This window comes from Phalaenopsis equestris, unplaced genomic scaffold, assembly GCF_001263595.1.
Source record: "Phalaenopsis equestris unplaced genomic scaffold, ASM126359v1 Scaffold000473, whole genome shotgun sequence".
In the NCBI taxonomy this organism is placed as follows: Eukaryota; Viridiplantae; Streptophyta; class Magnoliopsida; order Asparagales; family Orchidaceae; genus Phalaenopsis; species Phalaenopsis equestris.
The window spans coordinates 12,157-33,529 of record NW_018164914.1 but is presented as its reverse complement, the minus strand read 5'-3'; the positions used below and the strand labels follow the sequence as shown (position 1 = coordinate 33,529).

Genomic DNA, 21,373 nt, shown 5'->3' with positions numbered 1-21,373 from the left:
TTTAAGTAGAACTAAAACTGAATACATGGAATGTAATTTTAGTAGTAATAGCTCTAGTGACAAAAGTGTGACTTTGGGTGATCAAATTATTTAAAGGTGTGAACGATTTAGATAACTTGGGACCTTTATTCAAAGCGACGGTGATATAGATGGTGATGTTAATAGTAGAATTCAAATTTCCTATTCCTGTTGGATTACATCAGGGATCGTCTTTAAGCCATATCTTTTTGCTTTATGGATGATCTTAATGGACATTTACAGAAGGATGTACCTTGGAGTCTTCGGGCCTTTTGTGTGATAGAAAAGTACCGCTTAGACTGAAAGGAAAATTTTATAAGACGGTGGTGTGACCTGCAATGCTCTTTGGCGCTGAATGTTGGCCTTTAAAAGAGAAGGATAATAATAAGTTAAGTGTTGTCAAGATGAGAATGATTAGGTGGATGAGTGGCTTTGCACTTAGAGACAAAATGCGAAATGAATATATCCGTGATAGGGTTGGTGTAGCTCCTGTGACGGACAAAATTAGAGAAAGTTTTCTTAGATGGTTTGGTCACATTAAACGTTGACCATCTGATGATCTGATTAGGAGAGTAGATATTTTAGATTCGACTTGTGTTAAGGAAGGCAAAGGTAGACTTAGGAAGACTTGAGCTTATTTTATTAAAAATGATCTTAATTTACTAGAAATAAATGAAAATATGACACTAAATAGGATGCAATGGAGAAAAAGGATTCATGTAGCCGACCCCATGTAGTGGGATTAAGGTTTTGTTGTTGTTGTTATTGTATTTTTAGAAGTTTAGTCACGATGAAACCTACAATCGAATTGGCTTTATTAGCATACTTGGGAGTGCCTTTTATAATGCTTTACATCTTACCTTAAGATGTCGGAAGATTGTGAAATCAAAGGCATTTATGCTGTGTGTATTTTATAGGTGACGTCCTTAGTTTTTTTTTTTTTTTTTAAATATCAACACTGATGCTCAACATGCAAGCCTGGGTATATAAGGTTTGGCGTCTGAATTTTCTATCAAGATCTTTTGGTCATGGTTCAGTAAAATTTGTATTGCTTACAAGCCTTGCACTGCATTCACCATGTAACATATATTGACTTGATTCAGATCTTTTGGAACGTTGAGTCCGTTCCTGGATTAACTCATCCTTAAAGCTATCTTAAGTCTTCACTTCAAGATTTTTGCCTTATAATTTAAGGTTGATATATTCAGTGGTTATAATGGATCTGTCTATCTCCTTTAGGAGTCTTCTCTATTCGATGGCAAGGAGAACCTTTTGGCTGGAATGCTTTACCTCAAAATTTGTCGTTGATACCTTCTAACATCATTTCAAAAGAAATTTGTATCATCCTGTTGTCAATTGTTGGTGGTCACCATATTGTAGCTTTTTCAAGGTTAGTATCTTTTTTAATGGAGTCTTACCTTGAAGCAACTTGTAGAGGAAGCTAATCCAATTATGTACTTAACATTTTCCCTATTGGTTTTTGAAGAAGACCATTTGAAGGAGTTGCAATAAAATCACAAATAGTCTGCTTTTTTTGGTGGCATCTTTTTTGAAACTCAAATCTTCTAGAGCTTGACTAATTCTGAAGCGGGTTCTTTAATAAGTTACTCCTTAATGTGTCTTGTTGAAGGAAAATGGAGCCATGAAAGAAGCCTTAGCTCCTTCTGAACTTATATTGGTAGATTTTTGGGAGTTATATTACCCGAAATGACCACACCCTAACAAAATCACACCCCAATGCTCTCCTCATAAAATCTTTTATGAAACTCAAATCTCTTGAAACTCTTTGACTTTTCATGTAGCGACTTCTTTAATAAAATTCGCTTCTTCATGTGCTTTGTTTCAGGAAGGAAACCATGAATGAAACCTTGTATCCTTCTTCTAGCCTTTTTGTGTTTAAACCTTGTAGTGGTGGAACATTGGGGCTTGTGATGCCACAGATGCCACACCATTGTGCTTGGCTAGTGCGGGTTTACTAGGCCCTAATTTTTTAACGTACTGACGGGCCTTTCAGTGGAAAATCAGAAGGAGTTATATTGTTCAAGGACTTGCATTTTTTTTTATCCTAAGTAAATATTCCTTAATTACTTTAATTAATGAAGCTAAAGAAAAAATCATTCCCACTATTAATTATGTTGATGTGTCTTGATTGAATGACAGTCATTAGTATGCTTGAAACTAATACCTTTGTGAAGCTTGGTCCAAGCTAAAGTGCGCATGGAACTACAATTTCTTTTTTTTTTAGACAGCTTGTTAAACTTATATTTGAAAAATCCCTGAAATATACTTTTAAGTGTTTATTATCGATAATTAGCTATAATGTAAAATCCCTGAAATATATTTTTAAGTGTTTATTATCGATAATTAGCTATAATGTTGTGAACTTCTGGTTCCACCTTGTTACCTTTATCTTTATTAAGGTTTGCACTTTGCAGTTTTCTTAGTGGCCTTCCACCTAAAATAAAAACAAGATTATTTACAAAAAAATTAAAATATATTTTATGCCATGCTGATGTATATATATAATCAACTTTAGGCATACTTTTTGCTCACAATATGTTCTTAATATGACTAGAACATCATCCCCTTCAAGTGGTTATACGCTTGTTGTTTGGTAATAGTTTATTGTAACATTTTATTAGTGCCATTAAATATAATTCTAATGTAAATTAATGCACTAATATCTTTGAAAAATTTATTCTATCAACTTTTGCAACTCTAGGTAAATCGTATAATTCTTTGGTAGGAGTTTTGCATACTTCAAATTGAGCCCTAATTATTGTTTCGACTATTGGCAAGAGGTGCGGCATATGTTTCTTTAGGCAATGAATTACTTCAATTGAAGGATACCTGGCTGGAGATGACAGAGACAAATCTAGTATATATTGCTCGAAATGGTGAATTGAGGCGGTGTAGAATAATGTTCTCATGTTGTTTTGTTTGCTAGGGAGAGATCAAGATTACACACACGAACGTGAAACTTTGTGGTATAGTTTGCCATCAGTGCCCATTTATTCTTTGTTTCATCTCCTTTTTAGTCATTTTTTTCACCACATCTACCACAACTAATGATTCAATGATATATCACAAATTAGAGGCTTACAAGCCAAATTTTAGTAATTTGCCTTTTTGTTACTTAGTACTAATTAGTTTGCCTTGGGCAGTCTGAAGGTGCACATGCCTTACATTGCATTTCAAGGCTCTTTTGATAAAAATTAACAAGAGTTTTTGTTTTGAATAGATTATAGGCTTTATAATTTTTTGTATTTAAGCTATTTTGCATAGATGCTTATTACCCTTGCATCTGTATACCCAAATATTTCAGGAAATCATGGTTTTGGCTCAATTAAACTCGGCTTGGTTTAGGGAAAATTGTATGAATAAAAAGGGTAAAGACGACGAACTCACCACAGTCCATCATGACTTGTCAAATACCATGATGAACTCATTTGGATCAAAAGAAGTCGTCAAGATCAGCCTGAGGTTAGAAGGTTTAGCACAAACTCATCAGGATAGCATGAACTCACAAAGATCAAAATGAACTTGCTAAGCTCATCATGAACTCATCAAGCTCGGCATGAGGGTACCATGTTTAGCACAAAATCTTCAGGCTCAACATGAACTGGCTAAAAGTCTTATGATCTCATTAAAACTTAGAAGCTATTTGTCAGTCTTGACCAAGGAGGCTGATATATCTTCTAAGCTGTAATTTCAGCCATTTAACAATATATATTTAATCGTGATTTCAATCAATGGACAACATTTATTTCTACGTACTCTTGGCTGCATGCCTTTTGGATTTAGTGAAAGGAAATTTTGTTAGGTATGTTTCATCAGATATAGTATTTTCTGTGGCACAAAAGCTTGGCTCATTCCCAAAACAAGTTTTGAAATAAAGTTCTTTGTGCTTGGGTTTTTTTATTTTGCTAATCTAATAAAATTTTGGAGCTTCGCTCTAGCTCTATATTTTTCATTCTTTTTCTTTCTTTATTTTTATGCTATGTGTGCCTTGCAACCCTTGTAAGTCAAAATTTTGGTATTGTCTACAAACAAATTTGGATGCAGCAATAACTTTTGTGATTTCCATCGTGCATGTTGCACTGGTTTCAAGATGGTTTTATTATCAATGGGCTGGGATGTGTATTTTACCTTTTTTTTTAAATCTATTGAAATACACGTCATTAGCAAATGATAAGTGCTCGTCTCCAAGAACTTATTTCAATAACTCATCAGGGTCGGTTTATTTTTCAGTGCATGGTGTCTTTTTGAAATTTCTCATTTCTTTACATATTTTCAGTTTCATGCATATCTTTGTAGATTTTTATGATTGGTTTCTGAATGTCTAAAACCTTCTTGGATTTGTGAAGCTACATCTTGATTGCATTGTAGAATAAATGATTTTTTGATGGTTATGTTACTTCCATTCAACTTTGTTTTTTTTCCTGGAATACCTGTGCTACAAATAATCCGTGCATGGTTTGTGTTTGTTCTAAGCTTTCCCATGCAATGAGAAACAGCTCGATTCTCATTTACATTTTATAATTTAATTCTAAATTTGTCATCAGATCCTTTGGCCTAATGGCACCTTCTTTATGAAGTTTGGAAGCTCACAAGAAAAATCAGATAAAAGTGACTTCAGTCAGAAATCAGCTCAAAGTAGGAGCCAGCGGTACAGTGATAAAGTTGGTGGACCTAGCTCTTTTGAGTTCCAGCTTGAAGCAGCTCGCCGAGCAAGTGATGTGAAGAAGATGATTCTTGGTGAGCTTACTTAGTAAATTTCTGGTTGGTTTTAAAAGATTGAGGACAGTGAAATTTGAATTTTTGTTATTTTTTATGTGATGAATTTTCTTCTTTCCTGATATCTTTTTCTTCTATTGGAAGCACTTTTCTTAACCTTGTTTTTTTTTCAGTTTAAGGATGTTTTGGAGGATCATATAAATCTCTTTACAACCCTCTTTGCTGTTGACTAAGAGCAGCTTTCATTCACTGATTTTATCTGTTGCGTTCAGAAATGAATCATTTTTTGAAACATTATTCATATGATAATAATCTTTCTGATGCCTGGCAAAGATCTAGCATAGGAATTACAAATGTAGCTTGAAATTGGTGTTTGATGTGCATGCATGTCTTATTCTGGTCGATACATGGAGAAAACAAATATTGGAATATATTATTTAGAAATGAAGGTAGTTGTTCTTAACTATTCTGTTATCATTGGTACTAATGTATTTGGGATGAGGCTTTGATCCATATATCAAATTCTTTGAATTCTCTTGCATGCTTGAAATAAAGTTGTTTTAAACCATGTTGCTATTTAGTTTGATATCATTTCTTAATTTGACAATTTTAGATGGTATAAATATTTCGCTATGAAGTTTTGAGCTAAATCATTCCAATTAGTTATTAATATTTGGGGCAGTGAATTTAACAACATTTTAACTTTCTCTCAAAAAGAAATGGAATCAAGTTAAGTCTAATGACATCATCAAATACTTTATTTTACTTAAAAGTCACGCAAATCATTAGGAAACTAGCTATATGTAAAGTGAACCTTTAAACTGTGAGTTTTGAACCATTTAGATAATCGATGGTTTGAGTTTAAAAATATTAACAAGAGTTTTTGGCCTTTTTATAATCTGATGAATATCATGTACATGCGGCGTGACATAATCTATTAAAGGTCTAAATTGATCTAGTTCATTCAGTGAGTTTTCCATTTTTGTGAATTTTGTTAAGATTATTTTGTAAGTTTTCTATTAGTTCCTTCAATTCGGGTTTATATGGAACAAGAGTTCAGTTCTCTGCACTGTGCATACAACACAACAGTCAATTAAAAAAAAAAACAATGACAATAATGACAAGATATTAACACATACAACAAATAAAAATTAAGTGAAGGATAACAACAATAAATAAAATGAACTAGAAGTAGGAGAATTGAATAAATCTTAACTTATACAAAACAATTTTCCCAAAAAAAATCTTATACAAAACAAGTTTAGATCCTCGACAATTACAAAAAAAATATGGATTTGCTTAATGTGATGTACACAAGTGTATATGCCATGTTAGTAATATATCCGTGATAGGGTTGGTGTAGCTCATATGACAGACAAAATTAGAGAGAATCGTCTTAGATGGTTTGTCACATTAAACATCGGCCATCTAATGATCCGATTAGGAGAGTAGATGTCTTAGATTCGACTTATGTTAAGAAAGGTAGAGGTAGACCTAGGAAGACTTGGGCTTATTGTATAAAAAATGATCTTAGTTTATTTTAACTAAATGAAAATATTACACTAAATAGGACGCAATGGAAAAAAAAGGATTCATGTAGCCGACCCCACGTAAGTGGGATAGAGGCTTGTTGTTGTTGTTGTTGTTGCAGTATCCATAGTATTATTCTCACGAGGAGCATAATATTAATTTTGATAAATAATTACCAATTTAGCTCATCCTAGATTTTTATCCAATATTGTAAGAAAATATGAAACTACAATCTGAAGATTTTATTAGACTAAACTATATCGCTGAGTTTTACATTCAGAGACATAGAACACTCTAAATTTATAGTTCCTTCAAATCTATTATACTTAAATCCATAATCTAATTGTCAATTAATCAAGATGATTCTCAATCAAGAATTATGATATGTTAGCCTTTCTTTATAACTTACGTTTTACCTTTATTGATTTATTCACGATATTATCATATGAACTAGAATCATAAGATTGTATTAAGTATCGTTCTTAAATATTGCATGTTTAAATTGAATATATTCCTTTCCCAATTAGTAAACTTGCTAACATATCTTTCTTAATTAGAAAATAATTCTTTCAGTTATATTAAATATTAGATATTTTCAATTGAAATTCGGTCATAAGCTTTAACTAAATGTAGTTCAAGATATATCAAACAATTCTGAGAATAAAAGTTGCAAAAATCAAACTATTTTCTCAAGTAAAAAATTTTGTTCATGCCCCAAACTCAGATAAATACATTAGTTTCATGGCAAAATCAAACATACATTACGTAGAACTAGAGTGAATATTTGTAGAAGTGAGGAAAGTAGTGATCTGAAGAAGTCCTGTCTATAGCATTTTTTTTCTTCTTTCTACTGCTATAATGGCTTCCTCCTCTTTTGTGCTTTGATCCACACTTTTATTTGCCACACTTTAAGTTCTCTAGTCTACATTCTTTTATGTTCTATTAGCAAATGTCTCCATTCAAATAACTCCACACAATTACTTTAATAATTCTCCCAATAAGCATGAAAACTATTTTAAAATTGAATGTCGAATCATTGTGCTGCAACACTAGGCATCCTAGCTTTATATGCTTGCTGGCTTTTGGCGTGTTCTTACGATATAACACCACGGCGCTATGGGTAAGTGCCTTAGTGCTTAGCTCTTGATCCCTTCGGCTATTTTTTGCTTCTTCTAATGCCATGGTGATCCTTAATGTGGCACGATAGTGCTTTGTTCTTTATCCCAAATGCTTTTTTTGCCAATCTTATGGCATCACAATGTTGTTTAATCAGTGCCATGGCATTAAGCAATTTGGTTCTCAAGCATTGTTTCACGTTCTGAGTGCTTCCATGCTCCCTAGCCATTTGTGGTGTTGATTTTTCTATTTCTTAATCTTTTTTTGTTGATTAGCATCACAACATTGCATGATAGTGCCAAGGTTCTACCTTGACTGTTTTATTTTATTTTATTTTTAGCTTTTTACTATCTTTTTTTTTTCAATGTGGAAGTTTTGACCTTACATACCTGACATAACATGAGAAATTTCTACCATAAACATTTTATTTAGTGGTAACAATCCATAAAATTATAGTTTTTTCACTTAAATTTCACATTAAATTATTAATTATTTTATTTATTCAACTCACTAAACAGTGACTTCAAAGAAATATAGAATTTAAAGAATATGCTACTCAAGAATATGAAATCAAAGAGTTAGACATGTTAAACAAAATTCTTTGTCATTAAGTTTCACAGGCTTGCCATGAGATCTTTGTATTACAACAAAAATATATGATATTCCTATTGAAAGGGATGGCTAAGTTAAGATGCACATATATCGAAAGCGGCAAGAAATTTAATCATAAAGTTGGAGATACTCTAAAAGACATAATATTTGAAAATATCTCCTATAAGTGATGTTCGAAGACAATCCTACTTATCACATATTTGATATGCTATTACTTATATTGTTGTTCGGTTAGTCGACTTATCCACACAATCATGACGAAATCATAAGAAGGCACCACATCTAATTTTATAATATCTGAAAGAGACACGGGTAAAAGAATTTTATTTAAAAAGGATGTTGATGTAACTCCTGAAACTTACAGATGTCGATTATGTGGGTTTTATAGTTGATGGGAGGTCAACTTTAGGATATTACACCTTTTTTTAGGTTAAAATTATGATTTGGATAAGTTAAAAAAATAAAAAAATAATAAGATGATATTAAGTTGAATATAGATTTATGGCATTAAGTAACATGATATTAAGTTGAATATAGATTTATGGCATTAAGAAGTTTGATTTTCTATGGCTAAAAATTGCCTTAAACATTCAAATTTTCAATAGAAATTTCCTATATGGCTCTTTGTGATAACAATTCAATTATCAATATCACATATAATTTTGTGCAAAATAATTGTATTAATCGTATTGAAGTTTTTTATGTGCTAGAAAACTCACGGTAGTGGTGTCAATTTAACTCTTAAATTTGCACAGAAATCCAGTACACATATAAAAGAAGAGTCATGAGAGGAAACACCACAAATTTTTACGTGAAAAATCCCTAGAAAAGGAAAAAAAAATTATAGGATCTGGTCTAGTTAAAATAATTTACTATGTAATCAGAAGTACAAATGTCCACTCTTCACGTGAATTAAAGAAGAAAAATTGCAAGATGATGTTGAAATCATAACTACTATGAAATAATTCAACAGATATAACAATATAAGGGTAGTTTGAATGATAACTATTGTATTTTGATTACAATTGTGATGGTGGGGTTATAATAGTCATCTTTATAGAAGGCATAGTTGACTATAAAAGTTGTAGTAGGTGGCTATAACAATTGTAGTAGAGCTACTAAAGCTGTAATTGGAGGTTATAACACTTTATTTAGTTAAAGAAATTTTAGTTGGTGGTTATGACAGTCGTAGTTGGTTATAGAAGCTATAGTTGGTGAGCGATAAATTTTAGTGATCGACCACAATCTTGGTTGAATGACGACAATTGTCGGGACTTTAAGAGTTAAATTTTAGTTGTCAGCTCATCTTTCTTTTCTTCTCACCTCTTATCAAGTGAAGATTTGAGTCAATTTATAATTTTTGAGGACGTTTTGGTAAATTTAGTTAAGATTTTTTAACACTCCATCGGATGGTCCACATTAATTTTCTTAAGATTTTTTAACACTCCATCGGACGGTCCACATTAATTTTCTTAAGATTTTTTAACACTCCATCGGACGGTCCACATTAATTTTCTTAAGATTTTTTAACACTCCATCGGACGGTCCACATTAATTTCCTTGATCACATATAATTTTTTCAACATATAAGTGGCTTAATGACCTCTATTAGATGCTCTTTGGGTCGTTGGTTTCCTATTTTTTAACTGCTTGAATTTGATTATAAGCATGCTAAATCTAGAGATCATTTAGCCTTCTAGGTGATGCACCAAAGCCTTCAACTAAACTTTTAGTGTTTGAGCTAGGCTTATTTTTATTTATGAGTCAGATTCGATCACTTTAAGCATCATAGAGTTCGTCTTGCTGACATGTTCAGCTTGATTATAAAATTATTGAAATTAGGGATCAAATGATCTTGGTTTTAAATTTTGAATATTTCTTGCTCAAAATGCATTGAGATTTATGTTTGATAAAATTTTTTTGATGACATATCAGTTGTACATTGTAAAGCATATAGTTTTCTAATAATTTTTAGTTTATCTGTATCTTCTAAGGCTTATAATTTTTTGATATTTTTTTGATGTGCATGTTTCTCTTAAGACTTAAATCATATGAGATTTTTTTAGTGTACATGTATCTTCTGAGATTTATGATTTTTGAAATTTTTGTGTATATGTATCTTTTGGAACCTATAGCTTTCTGAACTTTTTAATTGAGATTTTGTTAATCTCTTGCTTTCATAGAGTTTTTCTAGTGAGGACTGTGTCTATCACTAGCTTCAATTGATGCCATCTCATGAGCATATTTTAGGGATATGAGTCAAGATTTTCTTTTTTAGTTGCCTTCCAAGTGTCTTTTTAGTGATGAATATGTCCACAATTGGTTTTCTTTCGAGGATTTATCTTGGGTGCTGCCACAAATATTGCAAAAAGTAATAGTGTGCATTATTGACATGCACTAGCTTAATAAAAAATGACATGTATTAACTAAAGCTGAGTATCAATGTCATGTATCAACTTTATGGATGTGTCCTCGCTAGCTTCAATTGATGCCATCTCATGAGCATATTTTAGGGATATGAGTTAAGACTTTCTTTTTTAGTTGCTTTCCCGGTGTCTTTTTAGTGATGAATATGTCCACTATTGGTTTTCTTTCGAGGATTTATCTTGGGTGTTGTCACGAATATTGCAAAAAGTAATAGTGGGCATTATTGACATGCACTAGCTTAATAAAAAGTGACATGTATTAACTAAAGCTGAGTATCAATGTCATGTATCAACCTTATGGATGTTGATGAGATGATGTTAATAGGCATTGATTTTGATATTGACCTATAATTAATGATCGTCAATGATTGAATGTATTTAAGAAATGATGGTCAAATAGTGTTTACTTGGTGATAGTAGTTCAGTTATGTTGGTAAATCCAAGAGTATCAGCCAAATAATAGTGTTGGTGATTGTCGGATAACAACGATTCATTGACAGTTTAAATTATGTTGGTAAATCCAAGAGTATGAATGATAATCTTATGACACCATTAGTCATGTAGTGGTTGAATGTATTTAAGAAATGATGGTCAAATAGTGGTAACTTGGTGATAGTAGTTCAGTTATGTTGGTAAATCCAAGAGTATGAATGATAATCTTATGACACCATTAGTCATGTAGTGGTTGAATGTATTTAAGAAATGATGGTCAAATAGTGGTAACTTGGTGATAGTAGTTCAGTTATGTTGGTAAATCCAAGAGTATGAATGATAATCTTATGACACCATTAGTCATGTAGTGGTTGAATGTATTTAAGAAATGATGGTCAAATAGTGGTAACTTGGTGATAGTAGTTCAGTTATGTTGGTAAATCCAAGAGTATGAATGATAATCTTATGACACCATTAGTCATGTAGTGGTTGAATGTATTTAAGAAATGATGGTCAAATAGTGGTAACTTGGTGATAGTAGTTCAGTTATGTTGGTAAATCCAAGAGTATGAATGATAATCTTATGACACCATTAGTCATGTAGTGGTTGAATGTATTTAAGAAATGATGGTCAAATAGTGGTAACTTGGTGATAGTAGTTCAGTTATGTTGGTAAATCCAAGAGTATGAATGATAATCTTATGACACCATTAGTCATGTAGTGGTTGAATGTATTTAAGAAATGATGGTCAAATAGTGGTAACTTGGTGATAGTAGTTCAGTTATGTTGGTAAATCCAAGAGTATGAATGATAATCTTATGACACCATTAGTCATGTAGTGGTTGAATGTATTTAAGAAATGATGGTCAAATAGTGGTAACTTGGTGATAGTAGTTCAGTTATGTTGGTAAATCCAAGAGTATGAATGATAATCTTATGACACCATTAGTCATGTAGTGGTTGAATGTATTTAAGAAATGATGGTCAAATAGTGGTAACTTGGTGATAGTAGTTCAGTTATGTTGGTAAATCCAAGAGTATGAATGATAATCTTATGACACCATTAGTCATGTAGTGGTTGAATGTATTTAAGAAATGATGGTCAAATAGTGGTAACTTGGTGATAGTAGTTCAGTTATGTTGGTAAATCCAAGAGTATGAATGATAATCTTATGACACCATTAGTCATGTAGTGGTTGAATGTATTTAAGAAATGATGGTCAAATAGTGGTAACTTGGTGATAGTAGTTCAGTTATGTTGGTAAATCCAAGAGTATGAATGATAATCTTATGACACCATTAGTCATGTAGTGGTTGAATGTATTTAAGAAATGATGGTCAAATAGTGGTAACTTGGTGATAGTAGTTCAGTTATGTTGGTAAATCCAAGAGTATGAATGATAATCTTATGACACCATTAGTCATGTAGTGGTTGAATGTATTTAAGAAATGATGGTCAAATAGTGGTAACTTGGTGATAGTAGTTCAGTTATGTTGGTAAATCCAAGAGTATCAGCCAAATAATAGTGTTGGTGATTGTCGGATAACACCGATTCATTGACAGTTTAAAGATAGTGATAGCCTGAAAGCCTTGGGCATCGACATCAATATTAAGTAATGATAATCTTATGACACCATTAGTCATGTAGTGGTTGAATGTATTTAAGAAATGATGGTCAAATAGTGGTAACTTGGTGATAGTAGTTCAGTTATGTTGGTAAATCCAAGAGTATCAGCCAAATAATAGTGTTGGTGATTGTCGGATAACACCGATTCATTGACAGTTTAAAGATAGTGATAGCCTGAAAGCCTTGGGCATCGACATCAATATTAAGTAATGATAATCTGATGACACCATTAGTCATGTAGTGGTCGCCCTGAATGTGACAAAATATTAAAGCTTAGAAGTCTTTCAGGACTTAAGAGTTTATATAATTCTCCTCTTTAAGTTTAGGCCTTTATATGAGACAGTAGAATCAAATATCTTCTTTTAGTGGATGGAAGCATATAAATGTGTGATCTAACGATTAATCCAAGTTATTCGAGGATATTTGTATAACATTAATATGTATATAATTTGACACGAGAAGTCCACTGAGCATCTTTGACCTATTTAAGATTTTTTTTCTTTTTTTAATATGCATTTGCATTACTATATCAAAAGTTACAAAAAATGACAAAATTATAAAAGGTACCCAAAAAGCACGATTTAAGTGTAGCAATGTGCCTTGTCCTCGAAAAGTATAAAAGAAAATTCACTATTGTGACATTTATCTTTAAAAACAAAGCTATCCTGTAAAGCCAAGGTGGTACAAAAAATGAGCCGCCTTGTTGCAAGCTTTAGGATTATGTATGAAGAGCACTTGTTTGAAGGAAGAGCAATAGTCCAAGTCTTTGCAATCCTGAGTTCTATTCTTACAAGCATCTTTACAAAAGGAGTGTTGGAGAAAGGAGATGACATTAGAGTTGTCGTCTTCTAGAATGACACCATTAACCTCATACATCCAAGGTTCCGAGAAGGTTTTAAGAAAAGATTTGGCCAAAAGTTCAATGCGAGCGCTATCCCAATGTTCCACGCTAAAGCCAACCACCAAAATGAAATCTTAGTTTTCATTTCTGATGATGAAGCCCACACTCCCTAGATGTGACGAGAAAAGCGCCCCATGTACATTGAACTTTAACCATCTAGGAGCGGGGCACCAAAAAACATAATGTAATAGTCTATTCGACTGATTGATGGTTCAACATTCAATGTTGACAGGAGACAATATATACGATAGAGCTTCTAGGGAAGTGGAAGCCAAGGTGGTTGCCTTGCCATACAGTTTGAAATGCTTCTTAAAGTTTCTTGTTCGCCAACATTGGTAAATCACCTTGCAGAAAAGTAAAATGGGCCATTTGTTCTCATCTTCACCATGGGAGACAGTTTCATTAAACTCTTGCATATTTTGAATTCTAGGGAGATTGAAACCCCACAAAAAGAGTTTTCTTCTATCCTCTTGAACAATGGGCAATTTGCCATAATATGTGAAGTGTCCTCAGGGGTGTTACATCCTCATGGGCAGAGATTGTTGTTCGTTAATCCTTATCCAAATAGCCAACAATTTGTTGAAATTGCATCAGTTGCCATCATTCGGCAAAACAATTGCTCTGTAGAAGTCTTGACCTTTTTAACCCATGCAAAAGAGATATTGCTTTGTCAAAAATGGCATCCTACGCCATAACTGTCACTATTTTGCCAGTTAGAGAGATAAATGGGATTGAAGAAATACACAATCTTGGTTCAGGTACAAAGCACAGTTGGGTTTAAAAGTGGTCCTACGTGTGTCAGTTCAAAAGGTAGGAAATTGTGCACTCCTGGGTCTCCTCAATATTAATAATGGCCAGCCGTCTAAAAAGAGGGATATCAAAGATCCAAGTTTGATTGGTAATGTCAATATCTTTCCCTTTAGCAAATTTTCACCTGATAATTTTTTGACCTCTAAGGATACGTCTGTGTGTTACTCGACATCATTAACTTGTATGGAAGAGATCCTGAAAAATTCATAGAGTTTGTTAGACATTTCAAAGTTTGTCGGATTTTTACTGACGACATTAACCTATATGGAGGATATCGAAAGAAATCTACCAAAGATATTTGACATATCCTAGGTTATTGGTTGGAGCGTGGTTCGACGACGTTTACTTGTGTGGTTGTGGTCGAGATAAATTCATTAAGTTTGTTTAACCTGTTATATTTTATTGGTAGCAGCGTGGCTCAACGATGTTAACCTATGTATACAAGGTCGAGTGTATTCCACTAATAATTTTTGACCTATTTTATCTTATTAATCGAAACATTTGCTCAACGACTTTGACCTGTGTAAAAGGGGTCTTAAGAAATTCATCATGGATATTAAACCTTTCAATGTTATTTGTCAGAGTGTTACTCAACGATTTTAATATATAAGAAAGAAGTCGAAGAAAATCCACTAAGACTATTAGCCCTATCTTAGGTTGTTTGTTAGAGTATTACTCGACTCTATTAATATGTATAAGGCTGTAAGAAATCCATCAAGGATGTTAGACCTTTCAAGGTTGTTCATTGGAGTGTCACTCGACGATATTAAATGTTTGAAACAGATCGAATGAAATCAACTAAGGACGTTAGACCTATCTAAATTTATTTTTTGGAGTGTTACTCAATATCATCAACTTGTATTAAATAGATCTTAAGATATCTATCAAAGATGTTAGACCTTTCAAAGTTATTTGTCGGAGTGCTACTCGACTACATTAGCCTGTTTGGAAGAGGTCAAAGTAATTCATCAAGGATTTTAGGTTTATGCAAAGATCATTTGCTAGTGTTATCCACTACATTAACTTGTATGGAAGAAGTCAAAAGAAATCCACGAAGGATATTAGATTTATCCAATGTTGTTTATTGGAGCATTCTTGACTATATTAACTTGTATGGAAGATGTTGTAAGAGATTTATTAGTGATATTAGGCTTTCCAACATTGTTTGTTTTACTTTTATTCAACGACATTAACTTGTATGAAAAAGGTCAAATGAAATTCACTAAAGATGTCAGACATATCTTAGGTTATTGGTCGAAGTATGTCTCGATGTTAATCTGTGTGGATGAGTTCGTGAGAGAGCCGCTAAGGTTATTTATCTATTTTAGATTATTGGTCCAACTATGGTTCAATGACGTTAACCTATGTTGATAAAGTCGAGTGTAATTCACCAATGTTTTTTGGCATTTTTTAGGTTAGTCAGAGTATTTGCTCAATTACTTTGACATATGTGGAAGAGCCGTAAGAAATCCATCGTGGATATTTTAGACATTTCGAGATTATGTGTTGGAGTGTTACCCAATGACATTAGTGTGTATGGACGAGGTTGAAAGAAATTCACTAAAAATGTTAGGCCTATCCAATGTAATTTGTTTGAGTGTTATTTGATGATATTAATATGTATGAGAGGATGTCATAAGAAATCAATCAAGTATGTTAAACTTTTTGACGTTGTTTGTCAGAGTGTTACTCGATGACATTAGTTTGTATGGAAGAGGTCGAAATAAATTTACTAAGGATATTAGACCTATCTTAGGTTTTTGGTTGGAGTGTGGCTTAACGATGTTACCTTATGTGGATGTGGTTGAGAGATTTCCATTAAGTATATTTGACTTAATCTAGGTTGTTAGTTAGAGCTTGACTCGACGATGTTAACCTATATGGATGAGGTCGTGTTTAATCCACTAAATAATTTTTGCCTGTCTTAGGTTGTTGGTTGGAGTGTGGCTCGATGATGCCAACATATATGGATAACGTCATGTGTGATCCATTAAGAATTTTTTACTTGTCCTAAGTTATTGGTCGGAGCATGTCTCAATGACGTTAATTTGTGTGGATGAAATTGAATGTAATTTATTAAGAATTTTTTACCTATCCTAAGTCTGAGCATTTGCTTGATGACTTTAGTTTCTGTGGAAGAAGTTGAATTGAGCCCCACTGAGATTTAAAAGGCCATAATGAGGTGTCAGGAATTATTTATATATCTCGAGTTGTGGCATAGGCCGAAATGGAGCGTATATTTTTTAAAAAAATATGATTACAATCATACTCAAGAAAGAGATTTAGGAAATTCTTTATTTTTGAGTTTGTTGTACTGTAGTGGGAGTGTCCCAACTATCTCTGCCGAATTACTCTTTTAATTTATTTTTATAATTGATGACATGATTCAGTAGTGTGAACATGATTTTGGTGAATGTGACAGTGCGAGCTAATTTGGAGGCCAATGAGGGAAATGAAGTCTAACAGTATCGAGAAGGTCAATTTCTTGGGCAGGTTGATGAGGGAGCCCTGGACAAATATATTTGAGCTGGGCATTTCCAATTAGTGGTTGATATTGTGTTACGTAAGCTCCATCAATCGACATTACTGTTTGTTGTTGAGCCTTGCATAAAAGCTGGAGAATCTCATTTTTAGATTCCTCCTTTATATGCTCATGGTAGACTAAGGGTAAAGAAGAGGCACCTTTGTTGGTAGGATAATGTCTATTTCGTGAAGCAACTCCTTTGTTAGTAGGATAATGTCTATTTCGCAAGGCAGAAGGAGAGCCCTGGCATCCTGACTTCGTGATCTTCACATAGAATTATGGGTATTGAAGTGGGAGGCTCTATTGTTACAAGCTACACATTAGAAGCCATTAAAAACTGAGATTGCTTTTCTCATAGATGAGGCTGGGCAAAATTTGTAGTGATGGAGTGATAATTTAATGTTTTAGCATTGCACAAAGATTTGACATACCTAGATGAAAAAATAGTCATGCAAGGAGACAATAATTTTATATGTGAAAAAGCTCTAGAAAGGGAAAAAAATTACAAGACCTTACCCAATTAAAATAATTCATTATGTAATCAGAAATATAAATATCCATTCTTCATTTGAGTTAAATGATATTACAAGATGACTTTTGAAAATATAATGGCTTTGAAATAGCCAAACATAATTAAATGTATAATGGTTGTTCAGACTAATCATTGTAGTTCGACTGCAATAGTTGTGATGGGGCTATAACAGTTGTAGTTGGCTATGGAAGTCGTAGTTGGCTACAAAAGTCATAGTAGGTGGCTATGATAGCTATAATAGAGCTATTGAAGCAGTTGTGGAGGTTTTAGCAATTGTAGTTGGTGATGATAATAGTCATAGCTACAAAAATCATAGTTTGTATTTATAACTGCCAAAGTTGGCTATAGAAACTGTAGTTGGTGACTATAACAATCATAGTAGGTTTACCAAAGCCATAGTTGAATGCTATAATAATCATGGTTGGTCGGCAATGATTGGTGGTCGATGATGACCTATAGTGGTCGATGACGACCTTGGTGGTCGACCACGATCTCAGATGACCAGTGACAATTGCTAGAACTTTATAAGTTATGCTTTAGCAGTCAACTCACTGTTCTCTTATCGCCCTCCCCTTTCAAGTGAAGAATGGGGCTATATTTATAGTTTTTGAGAGGGACATTTTGTTAAGTTTTGCCAGGATCTCTAAATACTCACTTTGATATTCCACATTGATTCCCTTATCATTGATAGTTTTTCAATATTTAAGTGCCTTAACAACCTAACAATTAAATGATATTGGGCTCGTTGGATTCTTCTTGTCGAGCTGCTTAATTTGACCATAAGCATACCAAAATTTGAGATTGTTTAGCCTTCCAATTGATGCACCAAAGCCTTTGAGTAAACTTTAAGTGTTTGATTTGGGCTTATTTGGACTCATATTGGATTACTTTCAGCATAATTGAGTTATTGAGATGCTCAACATAACAATGAACTTATTGAAATGAGGGCTCTCATGATATCAAATTTGAATTTTGGAATGTTTCTAGCTCAGCATAATTGAGTTTGCTTGTTGAGATACTCAACATAACAATGAACTTATTGAAATCAGGGCTCTGATGATATCAAATTTGAATTTTGGAATGTTTCTAGCTCAAAATGCTTTGAGATACATATTTAATGATAAAAATTTCTTGATGACCATCGAAATTAATAGACAATTTATAAAATTTTTGTTTTCATTCGATTTGTATTCTACTTGTCACCACAAGGGAACAACATGCTGACATTCTTATCCAAAATATATATCATGGACATTTCTTCAAAAATTGAATTCAACTTTAAAATGGATAATATCCATTCATTCGTTTGAGTGAGAATTAATGGCCATCTTATATTCAGATTTTCATGTACTGCCGTCTCTTTTAGAGAAATTTACTTTCATTTGTTAGTGGATGAAATTGAGAAAAAAGAAGATAAATGTCATGAAAGATTTGTTGGAGGTACTGAACTGTTGATAGCCATGCCTTTATTAACTGTTTTTCCGTTAATCGTTTTAGCGGGGCAACAAACAAAGGTCTAGATTAGTAAACAGCGAGCAAGTCCAAAGTATCTCAGAGGGATAAAAAGAGCATGCATCTCCATTTGGTTGACTTTTGATGTAATGACCTTATTCTCTAAAGCACAAGGCCACTTCATGTCAACTTTTCTTTATATTTTGAATTTCATACGTCATTTTTATAGTTTTTATCTTACAAGCCTTTTCATCCTTGACATGGAAACTGAGGTATATTTATGGTGTGGAGCCATTTTATTTTCTATCTACACGGTATAAACATGGAAATTGAGGTTTATGTAATCGGAACTTTAGCCGGTTGACTTCTAGTATGTTATGTGGACATCTTGGATTTTGAATCTAAGTGTTTTCTAGAGAGAATGCTGCAGTACTAATCTTATTATCATAAATATTGCTTGTGATAAACATAAGACCTTCATTTAGGGTGTGTTTGGGGCGGCGGTGTGGCAGTAGTGCGGTGCCACATCATCGTTTTTTCTGTATAGTAAAACTGTTTTTTGTTCGCGTTCTAAAAAACAGCAGTTTCCGTATTTTTCCTCCATACCTGGCTACCTGCGGTGGCTGCTAGAAAGCTGAGCATCATAGTTTTTTCTGTATAGTAAAATTGCTTTTTGTTCGCGTTCTAAAAAAACAGCAGTTTCCGCATTTTTCCTTCATACCTGGCTACCTGCGGTGGCTGCTAGAAAGCTGCGGTTTAATTTTTTTCAAAATAAAATTAGTTCGACAGCTGGTTCTTGAAAACTAATTTTTTCCAAAATAAAATTAGTTCGACAGCTGGTTCTTGAAAACTTTTATGGAGTATTGGCAAAAGGATCTCTTTTAATATGAATTGTATGAATGAGTAGATTGACAACCATCTCATTTTCTTTTTTTATGGAGTTGATTTCGTCTTGTTATATATACCCTTTTTGGGCTTTCAAGTATCTACTGTTTGTTGTTTAGATTATTCTTATCTTGAATTCTACAAGTTTTATTAAATAGGTTGTTTCTAATCTGTGAATATGAATTGGATATCAGTTGGTAACAACCAAATAGTGTTCTCGTTCTTAGAACTTTCATCAAAATTTAAATGCGTTGTTATGGGACGTAAAAATATGTCCGATTGCTCTTTTTCTGTAATAGTAACACAACCTTAGTAAAGTTGATAACATGGCATCGCTAGTGATACTCTTTGGTTTTCTTTGATTGCTTTTGTTGCATTACTTGTATGCTGTCCAAATTCGGTCCTACTTTCATTTTGTGTTAACGTGAGAAGTCAAGTCATCTTAAATTCATTCTTGTTCGTTTTAATAGCTAGAAAAGCAATGTCTAATGCATGTTTCAGTTTTTTACATGAGCAAAATTTGTTTTAATCTACTCTGACACTTTATTCCGGAGAGATAATCTGCAAGTTTTAATGATGTCTTGCTACAATGAATTGATTTTTTGTACCAAGAAAGAAACTGAGATTTGGAATAATACTAATTATGGTAAGCATGAAAATCTGTTTATCACATAAATTTTATATATTTTATATTTTTTATGGCAGGTGGAGCTCCGACCGCACTAGTCAGCCTAATCGGACATAGCCAATACAGACGCTGTGCAAAGGATGTGTACTATTTTCTCCAGGTAAGGATATTTATTGTCATTACCGATCTCTTTGGATAGGATTTGAACTTTCACGAAGCTGCTGCTTACTCATTGCAGTCCTCTGTCTGCTTGAAGCAACTGGGATATAGTATGCTGGAACTGGTGCTAGTATCAATATTTCCGGAGCTGCGAGACTTGATTGTAGAAATACATAAAAAATTCCAAGCGAATAAATGGGCATCAGAAACAATGTGATTTTTCTTTATCTCATTGCCAGCATTGAACGAGTGAACTCCAGTATCCTGACGGTTTGGAGTTGGTCGGTGTACAAAGCTCTAGAAGTTTGCATCCATGGATGGTAAAGCTCTTCCGCTGGTCTGCTGGTAATTTCCATCCATAATGGCTTTGAATCCTTGTCGTGGAGTTGTGTGCTCCTGTAAATTTTGTTCAACTTGTATGGTTGCATTGCACTATACTTTTCTTCTTTGTACAATCATATTTAAGAATAATGTTGCTGGATGAACTAGGCAGCAAGTTTAATTTTATACGACTATTATTTATATTGAGTTGAAGATCTTCCACATCCTCAATCTTTGGGATTTTATATTTTACTTAAATATAATTATTTGCTTATTTTACTGGAAATATGTTAATATCCCCCATACCCCGAAACTGGGCCTCCTTTGTCTACTTAGTATGAGGTTCAGAACAGGTTTTACTAGTCATCTTTGATAATTTTATAAGATTTTGGAAATCCGACGGTAAACTTCATGGCTGTACGAACGATTATCATCAGCTGTTCTGTTCAATATATGTAACTCAATTATATGCTACAGTTAGCTGCCAAAAGAGGGGGCCTGGCTTGATCGGTTGGTCACTGTTCTGATAAAAAATTCTTGTTCTTACCTTCTGAGGACTGGCACTACTACGGAAAGAGTTTAATAGAGGAATTTGCACTAAAGGGGCTGTCAAGAAATAAGAGAAAAATAGGCATTTTATTATTTGGCGGTCCTCTCCCTT

At 33.2% G+C, this 21,373-nt stretch overlaps 1 protein-coding gene across 4 annotated transcripts in view; it reads left to right on the top strand.

The window, feature by feature from the left end:
* The window catches only part of LOC110027981, a 98,560-nt gene extending 77,624 nt beyond the window's left edge, over positions 1-20,936 (top strand). For 3 of the 4 annotated variants that reach the window (XM_020729653.1, XM_020729654.1, XM_020729656.1), the window contains 3 exons: positions 4,584-4,776; positions 20,310-20,392; positions 20,471-20,936. In XM_020729653.1, coding sequence (XP_020585312.1) covers positions 4,584-4,776; positions 20,310-20,392; positions 20,471-20,608 — 414 coding nt within the window. In that variant the 3' untranslated portion in view covers positions 20,609-20,936. Of the gene's footprint in view, positions 1-3,343; positions 3,650-4,583; positions 4,777-20,309; positions 20,393-20,470 lie in introns of those variants that run through there. The other variant, XM_020729655.1, reaches the window with a different exon arrangement.
* Positions 20,937-21,373: the final 437 nt, after the last annotated feature.